Consider the following 18,858-nt stretch of genomic DNA (forward strand, 5'->3'; position numbering starts at 1 on the left):
ATGGCGTAACGGTATATATTGTTTATTAACAAGTATGAATTGATTACGGGTAATATACTTCGAATAGCGATCAAGTTTTCTATTTTCATCAATATACTTACGTCGCCGAGTTGTTTAATGATTAATATCCTAGAAATCAAGTATAAAAAGGGGTTAAGCGAATAATTGATTCAATATGTATTATTTATTTATTACACGTCTTATTCTTATTTCTAATTATCCTCGTAAGGAGCATGTGCGTCTACGCAGGATCCCGGGTTAATTAAGGGCCGTTTGCGGTAGTGTTGCGGCAGTTCCGCCCATTGCTTGGATATAACCGTTGACTTAAATTATTTCAGTTAACGATGTAACGGATGTGGATATACGGGTTACCTGCTGAGAAATGGCTGCGATGCAGTATATCTGTATATTATCACGTCGCTCAAAGGTGGCGGCAGGTCTGCAGAAGTCTGTAATTGGATGGAATCCGTGTAGCGATTATATACACGACGGCAATACATGTTACCGGGCACTGGATTGGTCGAGAATTCAAAATGTTGGTTATTGCAGGCGATGCCGTACTGATGGTGCTGATGTTGTGACGTTAGACGTTTCATTCTGGTAATACTGGTTAATTGCTGGTGTCCCGAGGTTCCACTTGCGAATTTCCGTAAAAATTTTACTGATATGGCTACGATGAGTTCGGTGAGTACCAACAGAAAATTAATTTCCAACCGAGTAGCCAAATTAAATATGTTGGAAACGACTTGATTGTTTACATTTCGTTACTACTGCCCAGATCCGAGATCAGGTGGAATGGCTTTTTTTAATTACAATTTCTGTCGAACTCTCGGCATTCGTTTCAGATATCAAACGTTGAGAATCTTTCACCACAAATAATACGCCGTGTAGTCAAGGAGATGAGCGATCTTTCCACTCAACCTCCAGAAGGGATCAGAGTCATTGTAAATGAAGAAGATGTTACAGACATTCAGGCTGTCATTGAGGGGCCAGGTGAGTTGGATTTTACTCACAATCTCGAATATTTTTAACCTAATTCCCAATAACATTGACCTCAATCCTTACGGTAAATGATACGTGAGAAATTTTTCGTTGTTCTGTTCATTACGGTAGATTTTGTGGTTTTGGCGTAACATGGTCCTCTGTCTCTACCTTTCTACACTGCTTTCACCTTAACTGTATCTTTATGTAAGTGGCAATGTCTAATAGGTACACAGCTTCGTATGATTACAAATGAAAAGATTATTAGATTTCCATAATTGATTAGTATTATTGAGAAATTTTTTTTCGATATACCAATACTTCAGAAACATTCACCTAAATGCATCCATAGGTATACATGAATCGAAGTGTTTTACAGGTACATACTTCGTTTTTCACATGTTATAATAGTTTTATAACATACATTCTGCAGAGCAGAAATTTAGTCGAACATCAAATTACCATTCCCTTTTGTAACAGTTTCGTTAGAATAATATATTATTTGTGACATATTGAAATTAACGGTTGGAACTCAAAGAATGTGGTCTAATATGTACTTGTCGAGTAAATATTACACATATTCATATTTTTGTATTACAGCCGGTACTCCTTATGCTGGTGGTTTCTTCAGAGTAAAACTTGCTTTGGGAAAAGATTTTCCACAGGGACCGCCGAAAGCATTTTTTTTAACAAAAATTTTTCATCCCAATGTCGCTAAAAATGGAGAAATATGCGTTAACACTTTGAAGAAGGATTGGAAATCAGATCTCGGAATACAGCACATATTGCTGGTATGAAAGTACACAATATATGTAATTTTAGAATAATTTTGAATGTCTTCTCTAGTGATTCTGAGGAAAATTTATCATATTAACAAATATCTCAAGATCTATGTCTCGAAATATGTCTCAGACTGCAAATTTCAAACTGAAAAAAAGTACACTGTAATCAGAAATGTGTACTAACTTTTAACTCAAGAATACCATTTTACATCATATGTTCTAGTAGTGATAAATGGATCAATCATTGACTTCTTTATAGATTTAGTGAGATCAAGTTTAATTTTATATACAAAATTGATAATTATGTTTTGTTGTACTTACGAAAGGTTTTGTTTCCAAAAATGTTTGCATCATGAATTTGTGCAATATTGCACACTCAATATAATGAGCAAACTATCGTACTTTTGAGGTCACGATAAATTGTTGAAGATTGTGACTCCATAGCATTACACACTAACAAAATAGAGTCTTACTTAGCAGTGAGTCAAAACTTGACCCAACACGTAAATTTGGATGGGTTCATTTTCAGACAGTAAAATGTCTACTGATAGTCCCCAATGCTGAATCAGCTTTGAATGAAGAGGCAGGTAAATTACTTTTAGAAAGATATGATGATTATTCGGAACGAGCTAAAATGATGACCGAAATCCATGCACAGGTAAGTTATCTTCACTGTTTCAGCCAGTATTGTTTTAGCATCAGTGTAAAAGTCATTGCAATATTAATCTCGAAATTGAGGATTTACCAAAATTAGAATTTGTTATCGAATCAGTTGATCAACCTCCCTTACTGGCATCATTTTATCTTTAAAATAGATGTATTGTATTGTTTCAAATATAAGTCTTCCTTGAATGTAAGTTAGCTCTTGATTTTAAGATTTTATTTCATTAATTTTTCTTTGAATATGCCTGTAAAGTCAATCAATTTTTTTCCATTTCCAGCATCAAAAACTTTGATTTTATTTCACAAGAATATGGAAAAAATAATCTAAAATTTCTAAAACAAAATAGCGTCGGTTCCATGATGCATTGTGAAGGGATAAGTTAATCTTCAAATCGACTTTAAAGATAGCATGTAGTCATTATTTACAAAACTATTTTCATACTTAACAAAAACCAAATTAAGTCACTTTTGTATTATTAAACACATCAGTGATCTATATAATTCATGAATTTTTCCAAAACAGGGTGGTGGAAAAGGAGCCAAGGCTGGTCTCGAAAGTTCCGCTTCCACCAACGCGGGTGGCCCTCTACCCAAAAAGCACGCCGGAGATAAAAAACTTGCTGCGGAAAAGAAAAAAATCTTAAAAGATAAAAAAAGAACACTCAAACGGTTATGAAAGAATAGTAATAATAATTGCACCCCCCGTTTTTGATCATTTAAAACTCTGGCGTGGATAAGATGTCTTATACATTGTACACAGTAACTTCATATTATTAAAAATTTATTACATAGAGATGACTGACCTTGTTATTAAGTAATTAGAAAGAATTTAAATATCCATAAGAGATAAAATGAAAATATAAACTCTGGCTGAGAGTCTAAGTGAGGAAATGCTAAACTTCTGTTCAATTGTACGACATAATTATCTACAAGTGCAAAAATAATTTAGGCAATACCATCTGGTCGTTCATACATGTACGATCTTTGGGCTAAGAAATATTTTTACATACAATATGTACAGAATCTAACATAGTATGATATGATGTTCTAGATTATTTAAATTAGATATAAGCTTGTATCTTCAGAATCTTACCTATTACATATTATCACGTGATTCCAAAGTTTATGTTACACATATACATGTGCATTGTCATTGAACAGATCAGTCCTCTATTAGGCAATTTTGTATACAAAATTATGTACCCTTTTTTTCGTTTTTCTATCAATCGCAAAAATTTATTATTGTGTATATCATATAACTGTTAAATTTATTTCATTCTTAAAAGAGAAAACTCTATTGAAGCGTAGTAATTAATCATGTGATTTGTAATAAAAATGTCTTTATGAAAAAATTATGATTTTCTAAAAAGTGAAGCAAGTAATCTAAAAAAGATTGGAATCGTTTTGAGGAATATATTTGTACGCAAGTATTGAGATGGAAAAATTTGATGAAAAATTAATATTTTCGATAGGTAAAGTGTTGGTCAAGAAGTTCTCCATAGTTCCAAGATAGATTGATGCATTTCTTGATCAAACTCAGTGAAATCAATACGGATTGTTTGTGCTTGAAATTATTTGCTTGAATGAAGCCACTGTGTGTAAAAGCGATTTCAATGTCACAAGTAGATTTTGTGAAAATATATAACATAGCTTGGTAATTCTAATTGTGCTTCAAAATTTGAACAATGGAATAAAATGTGCTTGAATCGTTAGCATAATTTATATCGTAATACTTCTGTTCCAAATACACGTCAGTTAAGTAGCACCAACGCAATTTTTTATACAGATATTCACAATGCACCAAAATTGACGGAAAAACACCAATGACGTGTTTAGCTTTCTTGACAAAAAAATTGTTCATCGACAGATGCATTTGTCACTTATAAATTCAGGATTAGCTATTACTCCTTGTAATGCTATACGGTATGAGACGGGGATGATGTTGAATAAACAACGAGGCATGAGTTGTATTTTTTTTTTCTATTTATTTAAATCGACTTTAGAGTCTTTCGTTGATCAGTCTTGCATTATGAGAGTCAAAGGAGTGTATTGGAGATACACGTCGACACCCAGTAATATCAGGCCATTATTGAGAAAGAAATTAGTTACTGATGACCTGACTGAATTATATGTTCACAGCCTTAACACATCGCAGCTCAATTATTTGCGGTGGTTTTTTTCCCTCATATTTTTTTCTTCTCAAAATCTTGCATATGTCATTATTTGATAACGACAATAGTTCACTATGGTGAAAAAAACTCATCATCTTGGATACAATTACAAATGATTACAAGCATTTTAAACGTTATAATGTTGTGTGTATTGTATAATATCGTTATCAACACTGTTAAGACGTTTCTATAACAATTACCCACTTTATTGTAAATGTGCTACACTTAAAATCTGCGTAATTTGATTATTATTAAAGAGGATGATGATAATAGGAACGCCACTTACATAAGGCTAAAGTTATTTTTACAGTGTTGCCTTCAACTTATACTTATTAAGGGCTATAAGCACATGACGTACTTTGATAAATAACAACTTTTGAAGGAGAATTTGAGTGTATTTTTCAGTTTATGATCACACACGCACGGTATTACATACAAAATTCATACAGCCTTTATATTATGTCACAACTTTGTATTCTTTCCCATGTCTGATGGACATTTTTTTTACCTCGGATGCCAAAAATCACGGTACGATTTTACTCTGCAGCTTTTTCATATTGCATTTGAGTTGTTATTAGGTATCTAAACTCTATGAGTAGTAGAACGTCAAACATAATTAAAAAATACTCATTCCGAGACAATCAAAAAAAATCTTTTTCTTTACTCTCACGTATTAATTTCATGATTATTAACTTATTTGGAAATAAGAGATTGTTACGTTCTTCAATTAATAAAAGAACCGTTAAATGAGAAAGAAGATATATGTAGTAGAATTTTATGCTATCTTATGTTACTTCACTTCCTTAACGTATGCTTCTAATTCTGCATCCAACTCTTCTGCAGTTGGAGTTTTGGCTGGCGTCCGTCCACCTCCTCTAGTTCCACCACGTCGACCACCGGTTCCACGACCTAATGAAAACAAACATCCATCCAATTAGACGTAATAAACTCGCAAGTGGGTAAGTATTAATGATATAAAAAATATTCGCTACACTAACATTACGGGCTCTTCTGGGAAACTTAAATTCTAATACATCAACTATTTTGAGATAATTGGTAGACGAGTAACAAGTAAACAGTAAAGTACCTCGGTTGGAACTAGCTCCACGAGCTCCTCTGAAGCGCGGTTGGGCTCTTTGTACGAAGCTACCACCACTGAGTCTACTTCCTCGGATAGATGAGGTTACTGGAAGTTCTGAAGTTGCTACTTGAATATTCATCTCTCGACCTGTTGACCGAATAGTCAGTATTAAGTAGTTATTTTGCGTAGCATGGGCGTGAACTGAGTGTTGTTCGGTAAGACAGATGTTATCAGCACAGACGATTCGATGGTCGTCGACATACCGAAAGTATGACGTGCCACAAACGTTAGATGGACCGAGTAGCAATTTACACTCGAGCTCCATACGATATTTTTTACAGTGCAACATGAAAATTTTTTATACTGCAGTTCTGAAGTCAGCAGTGTAAAGTACCATTCTACAGTTTGAAAACAGTCCTCAAAATGCGAATTTTTCATGCATGTGTCATAAAAACTGTATTAATACTTTACTACAAAGAATTTATCCTCCACTATTACTTTTGCATTAATGAAAATCGCACAATATTTTGACTGTATAGTAATTGAACTTGAAATATTAAGAGGAAAAAAAAAACTTACCATCAAGAGGCACGCCATTGTACTGTTTCATTGCTTTAATGGCATCTGCTCTTCTTTCAAATATAACATCTGCTGAGCCAAGCGATCGACCAGATCTGTCATAGTGTACAGCAGCTGATTTCAATGGGCCAAACTCACTGAATAATTCCTAGTTGTCATTTAAGATGAAAAAAAATTCAATTAATTATTAAAGTACTGTCAAAAAATTTCGTTTACATGTTTTCAACTAGAGATCTACTTAAAAGTTATTTGAATTTTCAGAAAACTTGAACTCCCAAATTAAGTATTAGAATTAGGTTTTAATGAATATCACCATCTATAAAATTAGAGACATGTTCTTGATAAGAAACTAAAAGTTGTTGAATAGACTGGAAAATATTAGATATACATTGCATTAATATTTTACCTGAATATCTGAATCGGACACCCCAAAATCTAAATTTGAAACAAGTAGTTTGGTTGTGCCTGTACCACCAACTGCACCTCGTCCAACTTTCTTCACTCCATCAAACATGTCATGTTTCCAAGCACTGTTCACATCTCCCTAAAATTAACACACAATCCAATCTTATTATGATGAACGAGAGGTTCAATAGTCTTAAATTAAACAAAGTTCGAATATATTCAATTCATTCTAAATAGACCTTCACGAGACTTGTGTGTTTCTGTGTGTTATCAGGTAAAACAGAACAAGTTCATACATATAATTTAACAGTTGAACATACATACTTATTGAAGCTTATGAATATCATTTACTTTACTTGTTCTTTACAATTACTCGTATATTTTTTAACACAAAAAACAGAAAACTATGTAATCGTGATGTTTATTCAACTGGGTGAAAACATTCCGACTGACAAATTCATCGTAGTAGCATTTATCAACTCATCTTGTGGAATTCTTTTTGATGTAAACAAAAATATATTGTGGATAATAGTGGTATCTTAAAAGAGAAACAAAAAAATTAAAAGAAGTTTAGAAGTACACAAGTGAACGAGGTCAAACTACAACCATCTGTAAAATAACTGGTTAAAGTAAACTATTTGCATTTTAAACATATATAATAGATTGTTCATGTTTGACTGTGAATGAATATTTGTAGAATTTTACAAAAAAAAAAAACCATTACTGTATGCTTCTTTTTAGACTACCCAAAAACAAATGGGAAACCAATATAGACACTGCAGTATCAAGATTATTTTATTCGTATTATTCACAAACGATCGAAATTATGCCAATGAAGTAATACAAGAAAATTACACCGTGGGAGAACTATCAAAAAGTGAAACGCATTTTCTAGCTGAAAAGGTCAAACGTGAAAATTTTATTGATACCACGTTTAATCAGGCGCGCTCATTAAAATGGCGCAATTTAGAATTTTTTGGTGTTGGGAGTGTAGCGTTCCTGCATTTTGCAGTTCCTAATTTTGTTTTTAATAACGTAATTGTAATTTTGGAAGCGATGAATGAAGTACGGAAAAGTGAAATTCAAAAAAGAAATAAAACAAATTGACGTGATATAATATCCGCAATAAGAACACAACCGCATGTGTGCAGTTCCGAAATTAGCGGTCATATATGCATCGATACACACAGGCGAATGATGCCCGATGAGTGTTTGTAGAAAAAAGCAACTTCGTCTCGGATATAAATTTATGAAAAACTTGGGATATCTGGAATGATCTGAGTATGAGCATGGAAAATTAATAATTACCCGGGTGTATGGAACGGCTGAGCGGCCAATTCCTCCTCGGCTTCGGCCGCGCATCACTCCACCGCCGGCTCGCGACGCACCTCGGATACCACGTCTCGGCGAAGCTGTTCCGCGTCCACGACGTCCGCTGCCCCGGGTTCTTCCACCTTTGTTCTGCTTGATAATGTCATCCAGACTCATTTCTATTTTGTCTACCATCTTCATTTGTACGTAATAAATTCTTTGCTTTAACAGTGGACTCGTACGCACAAAACCAACCTCACCCCGTTATGTCAAAGATGGCGATCAAGACCGCGAAGAGTGTCGAAAACTACTACGAGCTTTTACGAGCGACGCGTCTACACAACTGCAGGGACGTTCGTAAACTGATCAACCGTAGACGTCCGCCCGGCCTTTTACCAGATTGGTTAGCTTTCTAACTCTGCCGCTAGAGGGCCAGGTATGCCCCCCACTCCTCTATAAATATTTTGCGTAAAATAAAAATATAATAATGTGTTTTAGTTCCGAATAACACTATCAAAATTTGCGGAATTTTTCATTTGCGTTAACTGAAGGTATATAAATACTGATAGCCTTGTGGGAATTTTTGTAATCGAAAATGAACGAGATTAATTTATCGTCAAGTAACGCCATCTGCGCTCTTCCCTGCACGCGCAACTGAAGCCGGCAAGCTGTCGGTACGTAAAGGCGACAAAAACCGAATGACTCACCGCGTGTACCCAAATAATGCAGAATTAAATGTTATTTTCCTATGGAATGACGAACAGGAACAGACTGAAATCCTTATATGACCCCGTAAGGACGCCGTATACTTTTCAACTATGCAAATTCATTTTAGCCAAATTCAGCAATTTTAATCCAACTCCATCAGATAGACAAAAGTAATGTTATCTAAATAGATGCATGCACCATAAACATACACCTGGTTAACTGTTAACAGCATTAAAAACCTTTTCTTGATACAAACGATAGGACAAATAGTCGAAAAAATTAATCAAAGGATGAAGATGTATAGTTATTCCTATATGCTGTACCTTATGTAATTTATGTAGATATGTTTAATACATAACTCATACTCAGCGCCGAATTTACCTATAGGGCCGATAGATTCGGACCTAGAACGGCATTTTTAGGGGGCGGCAGAAATTGGGTCTGTAAATGCATTTTTGGAACGAAGTTCCTTAACACGGCTTGCGGGTTGGAGTTTCACTGCTCTAAAAAGTATCGCAAGTGATGAGACCGAGCAGTTTGCAGTCATTATTGCAAACTTATGAGGTTTGATTTTGAAAAGGTTCAACCTTGTGAATTTGAAGTTGCAGAGCGTAAATATTGATATTGGAACCGTCGTGGAATTATATCATTCGCTTACTGATTTCGCCCGAAGTATTAGAGATAACTTCGACCACTTTGAAGAGACGGTAAAGGCTACATCGACTGTTCAAGAATATGAAACGGAGAATAAGCGGATTAAGAAAAGAAAACTCAGAATAGATGAAAGCCCAAGTACTGAAAGTGGGCGAGAGAGATGACTTTCGGATAAATACATTTAACGTAATAGATGATAGTCTCAGTGCAGAATTGTAATGGCGCAGTTGGTATATGCAGAGCTTCATGAAAAATTCAGTTTTCTAGAACGGCTGAAGATATTATAAATTAAGGAAATAAGAGAATCTGCAGAAAAATTACTGGTAGCATTCAACGAGGATTTAGAAGATGGTATAGTGGAAGAATGTTTACACCTTCGCTTGCCCGACAACTGAAAAAGAATAGAAACGGAACGATTAGCACAATTATGGATCCCGTTTCTTTAGGTTGCCGAATTAAGCATGTTTTATTCCAATGCGGAAATCGTTCCAAAAATAACGGATTCTGGCCTCCGTACAAAAGTAATCCAATACGGCTGGGGTATACTATAAAACTATGGCTTTGTGTACACGAGACAGACATCATAGACAAGGCAAGTACAATGGACGCTAGATATAATACGTTATATGGCTCTGCCGCAGGGCCCGATGATCGGAAAATTGTCCGAAATGGCTAATTGGCAATCACGAGAGCCCTACACGGTGGGTGGTGACACACTGCAGCGCAGCGGGAGATGGGCCCAGCTGAAAAGTCGGCACCAGAAAGCTCAAGGTTTTACTATCATAAAAAATAATTGACCTTCCCCGAAGAACGTTTAATTTGTGTATGTTTCCGGTCACGTAAAGAGACTCCCCGCCGCGCAGTGCTCTTGATTCCGACACCAGCAGGGGTGCGATTAGCAGCTAGCCATTTCGGATAATTATTTCCCCTTCGGCCCTGCGGCAGAGCCATAAACCTATAGCGTCCATTGTACTTTACTTCTACATTTAAATATGTACTGGCTTGCCTATAAATGTCTGTACTTTCTATGTTAAAACGACTTTTATCCCGTCGTATTTATAAATTTATAAACAAATAATTCAATACATTCGTCAATCGATTTGCGTTTTATGGGTAGTGAACTAGTTCCGAGAAACGGCTGTCGAGCTCACGGCTTCAACTAGACCTTCGACTAGACAGACCGGCGTCTACGCGTCATTACACGTGACTACTACTCTCTATTTTTCTATGCAAGGAATGGACGGGCGAAAAAAGAATTAGTATCGATGGCCAAAACTAGTTTAATTTGATATCAATCACTGTTGAGTGTGAAATTGTTATTCGTAAAAACTTGATTCTGAGATTTGATGAATGTTGGAATCGCTACTTCCAGAGTAATTAGAATTTAGAAAATAAAAGGAGTTGAACTTGATAGAGAATGAGTGAGAAATTGGCTTGCTGGAGTATGGAATAAAAGCATATTCGTGAGAGGTGGAATAGATCTACGTACTTGTAGAGAGCGGCGAGGAAAATATAGGTTCATCTTTAGTCAGCGTTGGCATCCATTGTGGAAATGCATACATTGTATGTCACGACTGTGTTCAGTTTCATTGAGCCTGCTGTAGCGGCTGACAATGAGCTCACGAGAGCCTCGCTGAAATTCTAAAACTCCAAAAGTGTTTACCCAGTAAACCAACACGAAATGAGCATGTTAAAAACGGAATTAAAACAAAACAATTGGAACTCAAAAGAATTGGCACACAGGTCTGTTGATTCTATTAAATTTGTTTTTATTTCATTTTTGACTGACACAATTCATTTCAATTCGCTTTGGTTTACTGGGTACAGCGAGTTGAGCAACGCGATCGATTTGCTGTTGACTGAATTAAATAGTTTTAATTTCTTTGCGAATTTTGGGCTATAGTTAATTACCCGTCGCGGCTTGAGCCGTTTCCAATATCATGTATTTGCCCATCTAAGCTTCTGGAAGTTAAGTTTTTCGAGATTTTCCAAAATTCTAAATTGAATTAGTTTGTTGGAACATTTTTCAAACAATTGGAATTAAAAATCAAGTATTTCAAAATTCTTCCAAAATATTTGCAGCTCAAAGTTACTACTTAAAAAACTCTGAAAAAATAAATTGAGTATCCTAGTGATGCTATTGGCGCCTGTAAAAGATTTGATATATTCATGTAAATATAAACGATACACGTTCATGTATTTGATTGACATTTATATTTCCGTTGTATAATTTCGGCGTAGATATTTCATGTACGGGATTTTTTCAATTTTTCAATTTCACGGTGACGAGGGTATGTTCGGAACATCTTGCACGCGATAAATGTTGGTTATGAAGAACTTCTTTTACCGGCGTGGTTAGTAGCTTGGTTAATGATACGTCAATGTAATATATCCAAGCCCGGCCAGACCCAGCAAACTGTCACAAAAATTAACCCAGGGTTATCAGTCTTTATGTATCTTCAGTCAATGCTTCAGGGAATCGATTCCGTAATTTCATTTTTCACGTTTCCCGCCATGCAAACATTCTGATTAGTTTGCAAATTTGAGTCATCCAATCATAATGCTTGGATAGTGAGAAATGTGAAAAGTGAAATAGAATTGATCCCTAGAATTACTCGACTACGTGAGTACTTCTAGCATGTTTAGTTGGTCTATGAATTTTCCCGACGTATTCGAACCACTAGAACATGTGTCAGAAATAGATCAAGGGAAGCTTCAGTTGTGTTTCGGCGAAATTTGAAAGTGTAAACACGATTCGATATCAGCAACTTGCAAATTAAATTTTTATATGTGAGGAATTGTGTCATGAGATGAGACTGAAAAATTTCTAAATCGATCAGGCTTTCCATCATCGTATTGTTATTAATCTGCGATTGCTGTGAATTTTTCATAGAAAATATTTGACGTAAATGGGCTATTAGATTTACCTTTGTTGTTTTCAATGATGATCCAATTGCAGCGTAGATAGTTTGGCGTCTCCTGCGTGTCAAAATAATTTGAGATTTTAGTTGGTTACCCCAGAAAACAAGCTTAAGCTGTACGAAAAGAAATTTCAAAATGAACAACAAGTTAAAGTTCGCTAATTTAGCTTCACCTAGGTACACTAGGTCGATGAAAAAAAAGATTGGTGAAATATTCAACCAGACAACAAACGTGTCAGAATATTTTCCCTATAATGTGAAAAAATCAGAACCTGCGAAAGCTGGCTCTAAGAAGCGGCCACCGATTAAGGTAGAGTACGAGAATCCACCTGAGGCGAAACCGAAAAAATTACCAAAAACAAAGAGGGCAGAACCTCCGATCAATGATGAATGGGAACCAGAACACTGGAAATCTATCCTAACAAATATTTATGAGATGCGCAAACATGGTACTGCTCCTGTGGATGAAATGGGATGCCACAAATGCAGCGATCCAAATGCTACTGCCTCTGATGCCAGGTTTCAGATTTTGATCGCACTCATGCTCAGCAGCCAAACTAAGGATCAAGTAACTCATGCAGCAATGGAGAAACTCAAGAGCCACGGCTGTACACCTGCAAACATCAAACTCACAGACAATGAAATATTGGGAAAACTAATTTATCCAGTTAGTTTTTGGAAGGTACGCAAGCAAATCATACTCTATCTTTTCATTTCCCCAATGTATCCCACAGCCTTTAAAAAACTCTGTATAAAAATTCAATAATTTGGAGACACCAATGCTACAAGTAGACCTTTCGATATTACTCTAGCCGAGATTTACCGTATATCTTCGTGCTGATCTTTATACCAATAAAAGGTTTTCACAAAATGATATTGACCTTGTTTCAATATTTCAGCGAAAAGTGGAATATATTAAAAAAACAACCGACATCCTGCTGGCACAGTATGCTGGGGATATTCCAAAGACGATAGAGGATTTATGCAAACTTCCCGGTGTTGGGCCCAAAATGGGTCATCTCTGCATGCAAATTGCATGGGGTGAAGTTTCCGGCATTGGAGTAGACACACATGTGCATCGTATATCCAACCGTCTTGGCTGGGTGCGTAAACCAACAAAAATACCAGAAGAAACTAGAGTTCAGCTAGAATCATGGCTCCCTAAAGACAAATGGGTAGAAGTAAACTACATTTTAGTAGGATTCGGTCAAGAAACCTGTCTCCCTTTAAGACCAAAATGCTCGGAGTGTTTAAACAAAAACATTTGTCCTTACGCTAAGAAGAATGGTGCAAAGTAAGGCTTTGAGTCGAGTTGTGAAAAGTGTTGAAAAGTTTCGTTTAAGATATTTGAATATTTAAGAACATTGTTTTCTTGTTCTATAATTTTTTTCTTCCACTTCTTGTGTTACTTGTGCTTATCTTTGAAAAAAGCTAGATTTATGAGATGCGTGGCAAAATTTTCTAACACTTCTTTTTGTTGTATGATATACCAGGTAATTAAAATTTACTGCCAACCTGAAAATTATACCGTGACGTGTATTCAGATTAGCATGAGTCGGTTTAAAATATGGTGTACAAATGGTACAAATCAAGAAACTGACGCAATAGGCGTGCATGTTATATACGGTATATTTTTATAAATATAGGATCGACTGTACTGTGCTGAGCTCATTCCTTTGTATTAGAACAAAAAAACTCCAAGTCCTTTATCAAATTATTCCAGGTAAAAAAGTAATTGTCCAAAATGCGGTACAGTTTCAATAATTCGTCCCTTGTTTTACCGGTATCTTACCATCCCTCCCTAGGCCTTCTCCGGACCTTGTAATTCAACAAAGGTTTGTAGCCATACCATTGATTGCCCCCCCCCCCCCTCCCCCCGTTCTATATAACATGTGAAATATTTGAATGGCCCTCAGGCCCTTGTATCCATTACTCAAATCACCGTCGCTCAAATATACGAGCATTCCAAATGGGCGTGCGAGCGTCAACGGTAATATTTAAAACGCCGTCATAACCTCAATTTTAATAACAAGACTAAAAATGAGCGTGAATTCGAAATTAAACATCTTAGCGTCGCCTAGGTACACTAGGGCGATGAAAAAGAAAGTCGGTGAAATATTAAATCCAACGTCCGAACGTTCACCAGACGGTGTAAAAGGAGCAGAAATGGTAAAAGCCGCGGTAAAAAAGCGGCTTCCGATTAAGGTCGAATACGAAAATTTGCACGGGAAAAAAATGAAAATATCCCCAACAACAGAAAGTAAAAAAACGTCAACCAGCGGCGGATGGGAACCGAAAGATTGGCGTGTTATTTTAGCAAACATTCAGGAAATGCGGAAAAATATCACGGCTCCTGGTGATGAAATAGAACGCCACGACGGCCCTCAGCCAAATGCTACTCTCAGGTTCCAAACTCTGATTGGTACGATGCTGAGCAGCCAAACCAAGCAAGAAATAACTCATGCAGCGATGAATAGACTCAGAGATCACGGTTGTACACCGGCTAATATTAAACGGACACCTGATGAAATATTAGGAAAATTAATACGTCCAGTTGGTCTCTGGAAGGTACATGAGATAACGGAACTAAATTACCTAATACTTGGAACTTCCGTTTGATGAAACTAATACTACTGCTACTTATCATTTGTCTTATCGTTTCAGCGAAAGGTGCTATATATAAAGAAGACAGTAGACATTTTGCTGGCAGAGTACGCAGGAGATATACCAAGGACTATTGATGATTTGTGCAAACTTCCTGGTGTTGGGCCCAAAGTGGGTCATCTCTGCATGCAATTAGCATGGGGTAAAGTTTGTGGAATTGTTGTAGACACGCATGTGCATCGTTTGTCTAATCGGCTTGGCTGGGTACAGAATCCAACAAAAATACCAGAAGAGACGAGAGCCCAGTTAGAATCATGGCTTCCGAAAGAGGAGTGGTTTGACATAAACCGCACTCTAGTCGTGTTTGGTCAAACGATCTGTAACCCATTAAGACCAAAATGTATCGAGTGTTTGAACAAAGATATTTGTCCTTACAGTAAAAAGAATGTCATCAAATGATTTTCTTGGAACGGATATTTAAAGAGAAGGGTCAGAAAGGTGAACGTAATTAAGTTAGTAGGTACAAGAAGTGGTCCAAAGATTGAAGATTGCGATCTTTTATCATTTATTTTATATTTATATTTGAGCAGCTTATGCATTCACTTGCATGCTACTCGAACAGCAGCTGTTGAAGTACAATAAGAGTATATTCTAGATATGACGTCTTGCTGTTTCAAGTTGTTAGGAATCAGTATTACGTACTTTATAAAGTACTGTGACCTATTGAAGAAGTTTCATACATTTCGTTGTTGCTTTATTATCCTTGTTATTAGCAGTCAGATCACCTACACGAGGAATTGGTGCCATCTGTTACTTATCAAAGTATTTTTTTAAATTCTTTATTTTTTTAGCAGTACTGTATCGTGAGTTACTGAGAAAATCCGACGTCATTCATAATTATATTTTTCATAAATGGAGTTAGAATTGTAGTATGGTGAAAAAGGTATGACGATAATAAAAATGCATATAATTTATTATAAATATGAATTCCTTTATTACATTTTGCTCATTCATTCAGATTAGAAACAGAACTTACTGGATATTTGAAAAGTCTTGTTTTAATATTTAATTATGAATAATCTCCATTAATTTTATGACAACGGTGTGCCAGTGGAAAGTAGGGCGAGAAGCCCACTGGCTGTACCAATGGAAATGGTGTAGTTTGCAGCTGGGGAGAATGTCCTTAAAATGTAGAATGATAAGAGAATAACTAGCGCTAGGAAAATCGCGTTGTTGTAGAATATGGAAAACGTTGTTGCTTCGTAATCAGCCACTTCGTTTTTCTTCCATAATATCCTGTAGAAAAAATATTACGATGTGTTTATAATATGGGTTAAAAATTTATAGTTGATGATTTCAATTTTTTGACAAAAGTGCATTTACAATGCTGTTTGATAGATAATTCCAGATAGATGGTTATAAATATTCTTTCTATTTAGTTTGGACTAGCTCAAAATCACGCTTACCTCTCATCCTTCTCCTTCTTGCTCATCTTCTTGTCTTCAGCCAGTTTCCTGTTCATTTCTCTTGTGACTGCATCTTCGCGCTTTACAGCAATCTGTCATATAAAGTAAAGGGAATTCGTAGTAGTACGAAATGGATAGATCAATTCAGTAATGACAGATTAGTGCTGGAGGATTTAGACTTACTTTGTGTTTTAAAACAAATTTAGTATTTTTGTAAGCTAGAGCGACGAGGTACGTGCTGGCGATTGTCACCAAGACGAAGGAGATCAAGCTAGAGTATAAATCGATGAGATGAATTCTCCAGAAGAGCCCTGTAATTAAATCAAATTTTAAATTAACAATCAAGTAATGATGTATTCTCCTTTAAAGTAGTTACAAGATAGCTTATACGAATTTAGCAATACAAGCTCGAAAGTTTTGTTTTCCATCGCTACACATGATATTTTCAAAGTTTATGTAATAATGAAATGACATGATTTGTTTTTCATACTTTCAATAATTTCAAGTGTCTAATGCCCCACTTTGTGTTAGAGCATTCATCAACAGTGTCTCATAATTAGCGGCTTCAATGAAGAAAGTAACTGTACCGACACCCAGTGCATGGTAGCTCGGGGAATTTTTTAGATTTTACCAAACTGTCAAGTTTTTGTATGAGGTTTGAAGACGTTTATCTAACATCGTATGATTATTGGTCGCAAGGCGATTTCAGTGCATATTGTATTTTGCAGAAATGTGTACTTAAATTTTGTAAATCTGGATTGGTTTATCGTGGTTGAAAAGGTTACAATGTGATAATTGATAACGAAAATAAATTTATATATGATATAGAATCCTCAAAAAGAGCGATACGGTACAACAGAAATGTGTTTCTTCTTTGCCGCATGGTAGTTTAATTGGAAATGCATCAAGTAAGTATATTGTCAGATTTAACTCACAGATGGGAATAGCGGATACGATGAAAGCATTTCCGTAAAAAAGGGCAGACGACTTTGTAGATACATTCCTGGAGAAATCTTGGAGAAGTAGTTCCTCTTCCTTGGTAAATGCTTTCGATTTCCCAGACATTTTCAACGTTAGTTTGTTTCAGATAATTCTTAATTCAGTAGAAACGCTAACTGCACGCAATTCGCCTACATTCACTGTGTGTTTGGTAACTGGCGACGTTTGCGCCAAGAGCTGTTTTGCGCATGCGCCAATTCTGCCGTGTGGAAGCGAAGCTGGCGACGTGTCAGCCGACCACGAGTCACCAGACACGAAATACGCGTTGTGTGGTTCGATCCCGTTTCACAGATTGAGAAATAAAAAGCAACAAATAAAAGTCCTCTCCGAACTTTCTCTACTCCTCACCAGGTGTGACTGTTAATCCGAGCCACGGAGATAGAAAGAATCATTCGGAGACGAATATTCGATCCAGCAACGCACCTAGAATCGTATAGAATCGCTGCAAAAATACACTTGTGATTTACTACAATTTGTCACGAGAAAGGTGGCATTGTTCACAGCGAGAAAACGAGGTCTTCCGGTTAAGCGGTAGTTGCGGGAAAAATTAAATTCAAATGACCGAGCGTACGGTAACCATCGTATAGGGCTCAACCTATTTTATGCGCGCGAGATTTAAACATTAAGACCGTTTGTTAAAGTTGTATATGCTTTCATTAATAAGTTCATTAAGTTTCATTAATAAAAGCAAATAAACCGCGGTTGGATACCATCCATGGTGACGACATTTGACAAGTTACAAAAATTATGTCACAGGTGTCGCCGGTCATTCCACTAATTCATTTTTTGCCGCGCTGAAAAGCACGATCCTCTATCCAATGTAATTATATCCAGTGTAGTTATACATATATCGGTGGTCTCGAGTGCCGCGTGCGGCGCGGCGTAATTCAGCGTCATTACTCATTCGCTCTCCAGCAGCCGAAGTGGAGATACGGGCGTCTCCGGTGAGATCGCACTAGTCAACCTGTCTAACCTAATTTGATAAGGTTTTTTGCGGGTCGATTTCGCAAACGATGTATGAAAAAGTAAAGCAATTTTGATCTGCTGAAATATCAGCTCTTCGGTAAATTTGCTTACTAATAAACAAGTCTTCAAGTTTGACCGCACCTTTTGCGCGTCGACTTGATACTCTTCGGTACTGAAAGAAAGCGGGGCATTTGCAAGCCGTCGCTCAATGCGCAGGGATAAAAATCGCGGACTTATATAGTGATAGTGTCGTAAATATCATAAATATCTCGTCGTAAGTACTTATGAAATATGTCGCAGGTGTTGAAAATTATTTTTTTACTGGTTATATTATTTTTTATGTCAAATATTCACTGCAATAGTCCTGGGTGGAAAATTGACGTTGATTCAAGAAAGATACTCTTCTTTTTTATCACTAGAAACAATCGAGTCAAAGACTGTTGCCGCAAATGTCATGTCGGGCGAGATGTAGATTTTTTCAGTGTACGCACTGGATTGTGCTAAGCGTACGGTGGTCAGTTTCATCCGAATAATATTTTCCCCACTTTCACTAATTACAGTCTTTTC

The 18,858-nt window shown here is 36.3% G+C and overlaps 5 protein-coding genes across 5 annotated transcripts; 3 read left to right on the plus strand and 2 right to left on the minus strand.

Moving 5' to 3' along the window:
* The first annotated feature begins 485 nt into the window (after positions 1-485).
* On the plus strand, positions 486-5,105 carry LOC124211870 (ubiquitin-conjugating enzyme E2 S). Its single transcript, XM_046611376.2, has 5 exons — positions 486-684; positions 846-993; positions 1,582-1,772; positions 2,293-2,421; positions 2,950-5,105. The coding sequence occupies exons 1-5, from the start codon at positions 667-669 to the stop codon at positions 3,100-3,102; spliced, it is 639 nt and encodes a 212-aa protein (XP_046467332.1). The 5' UTR covers positions 486-666; the 3' UTR covers positions 3,103-5,105.
* Positions 4,972-8,342, minus strand: Ref1 (RNA and export factor binding protein 1). Its single transcript, XM_046611375.2, has 5 exons — positions 7,971-8,342; positions 6,664-6,801; positions 6,258-6,405; positions 5,685-5,825; positions 4,972-5,506 (listed from the first exon to the last, which is right to left on the minus strand). Exons 1-5 carry the CDS (start codon positions 8,172-8,174, stop codon positions 5,388-5,390), a joined length of 750 nt encoding a protein of 249 aa, XP_046467331.1. The 5' UTR covers positions 8,175-8,342; the 3' UTR covers positions 4,972-5,387.
* A 3,572-nt stretch (positions 8,343-11,914) lies between these two features.
* Positions 11,915-13,701, plus strand: Nthl1 (Nth-like DNA glycosylase 1). The gene is made up of 2 exons (XM_046611373.2): positions 11,915-12,938; positions 13,156-13,701. Exons 1-2 carry the CDS (start codon positions 12,393-12,395, stop codon positions 13,552-13,554), a joined length of 945 nt encoding a protein of 314 aa, XP_046467329.1. The 5' UTR covers positions 11,915-12,392; the 3' UTR covers positions 13,555-13,701.
* Positions 13,702-13,849: 148 nt separating this feature from the next.
* LOC124211868 (endonuclease III-like protein 1) lies at positions 13,850-16,071 on the plus strand. The gene is made up of 2 exons (XM_046611374.2): positions 13,850-14,824; positions 14,921-16,071. Exons 1-2 carry the CDS (start codon positions 14,297-14,299, stop codon positions 15,317-15,319), a joined length of 927 nt encoding a protein of 308 aa, XP_046467330.1. The 5' UTR covers positions 13,850-14,296; the 3' UTR covers positions 15,320-16,071.
* Positions 15,831-17,563, minus strand: LOC124211872 (translocon-associated protein subunit gamma). Its single transcript, XM_046611378.2, has 4 exons — positions 17,262-17,563; positions 16,510-16,637; positions 16,327-16,418; positions 15,831-16,156 (listed from the first exon to the last, which is right to left on the minus strand). Exons 1-4 carry the CDS (start codon positions 17,389-17,391, stop codon positions 15,952-15,954), a joined length of 555 nt encoding a protein of 184 aa, XP_046467334.1. The 5' UTR covers positions 17,392-17,563; the 3' UTR covers positions 15,831-15,951.
* Between the last annotated feature and the right edge of the window lie 1,295 nt (positions 17,564-18,858).

Source organism: Neodiprion pinetum, chromosome 2, assembly GCF_021155775.2.
Source record: "Neodiprion pinetum isolate iyNeoPine1 chromosome 2, iyNeoPine1.2, whole genome shotgun sequence".
NCBI classification, from domain to species: domain Eukaryota; kingdom Metazoa; phylum Arthropoda; class Insecta; order Hymenoptera; family Diprionidae; genus Neodiprion; species Neodiprion pinetum.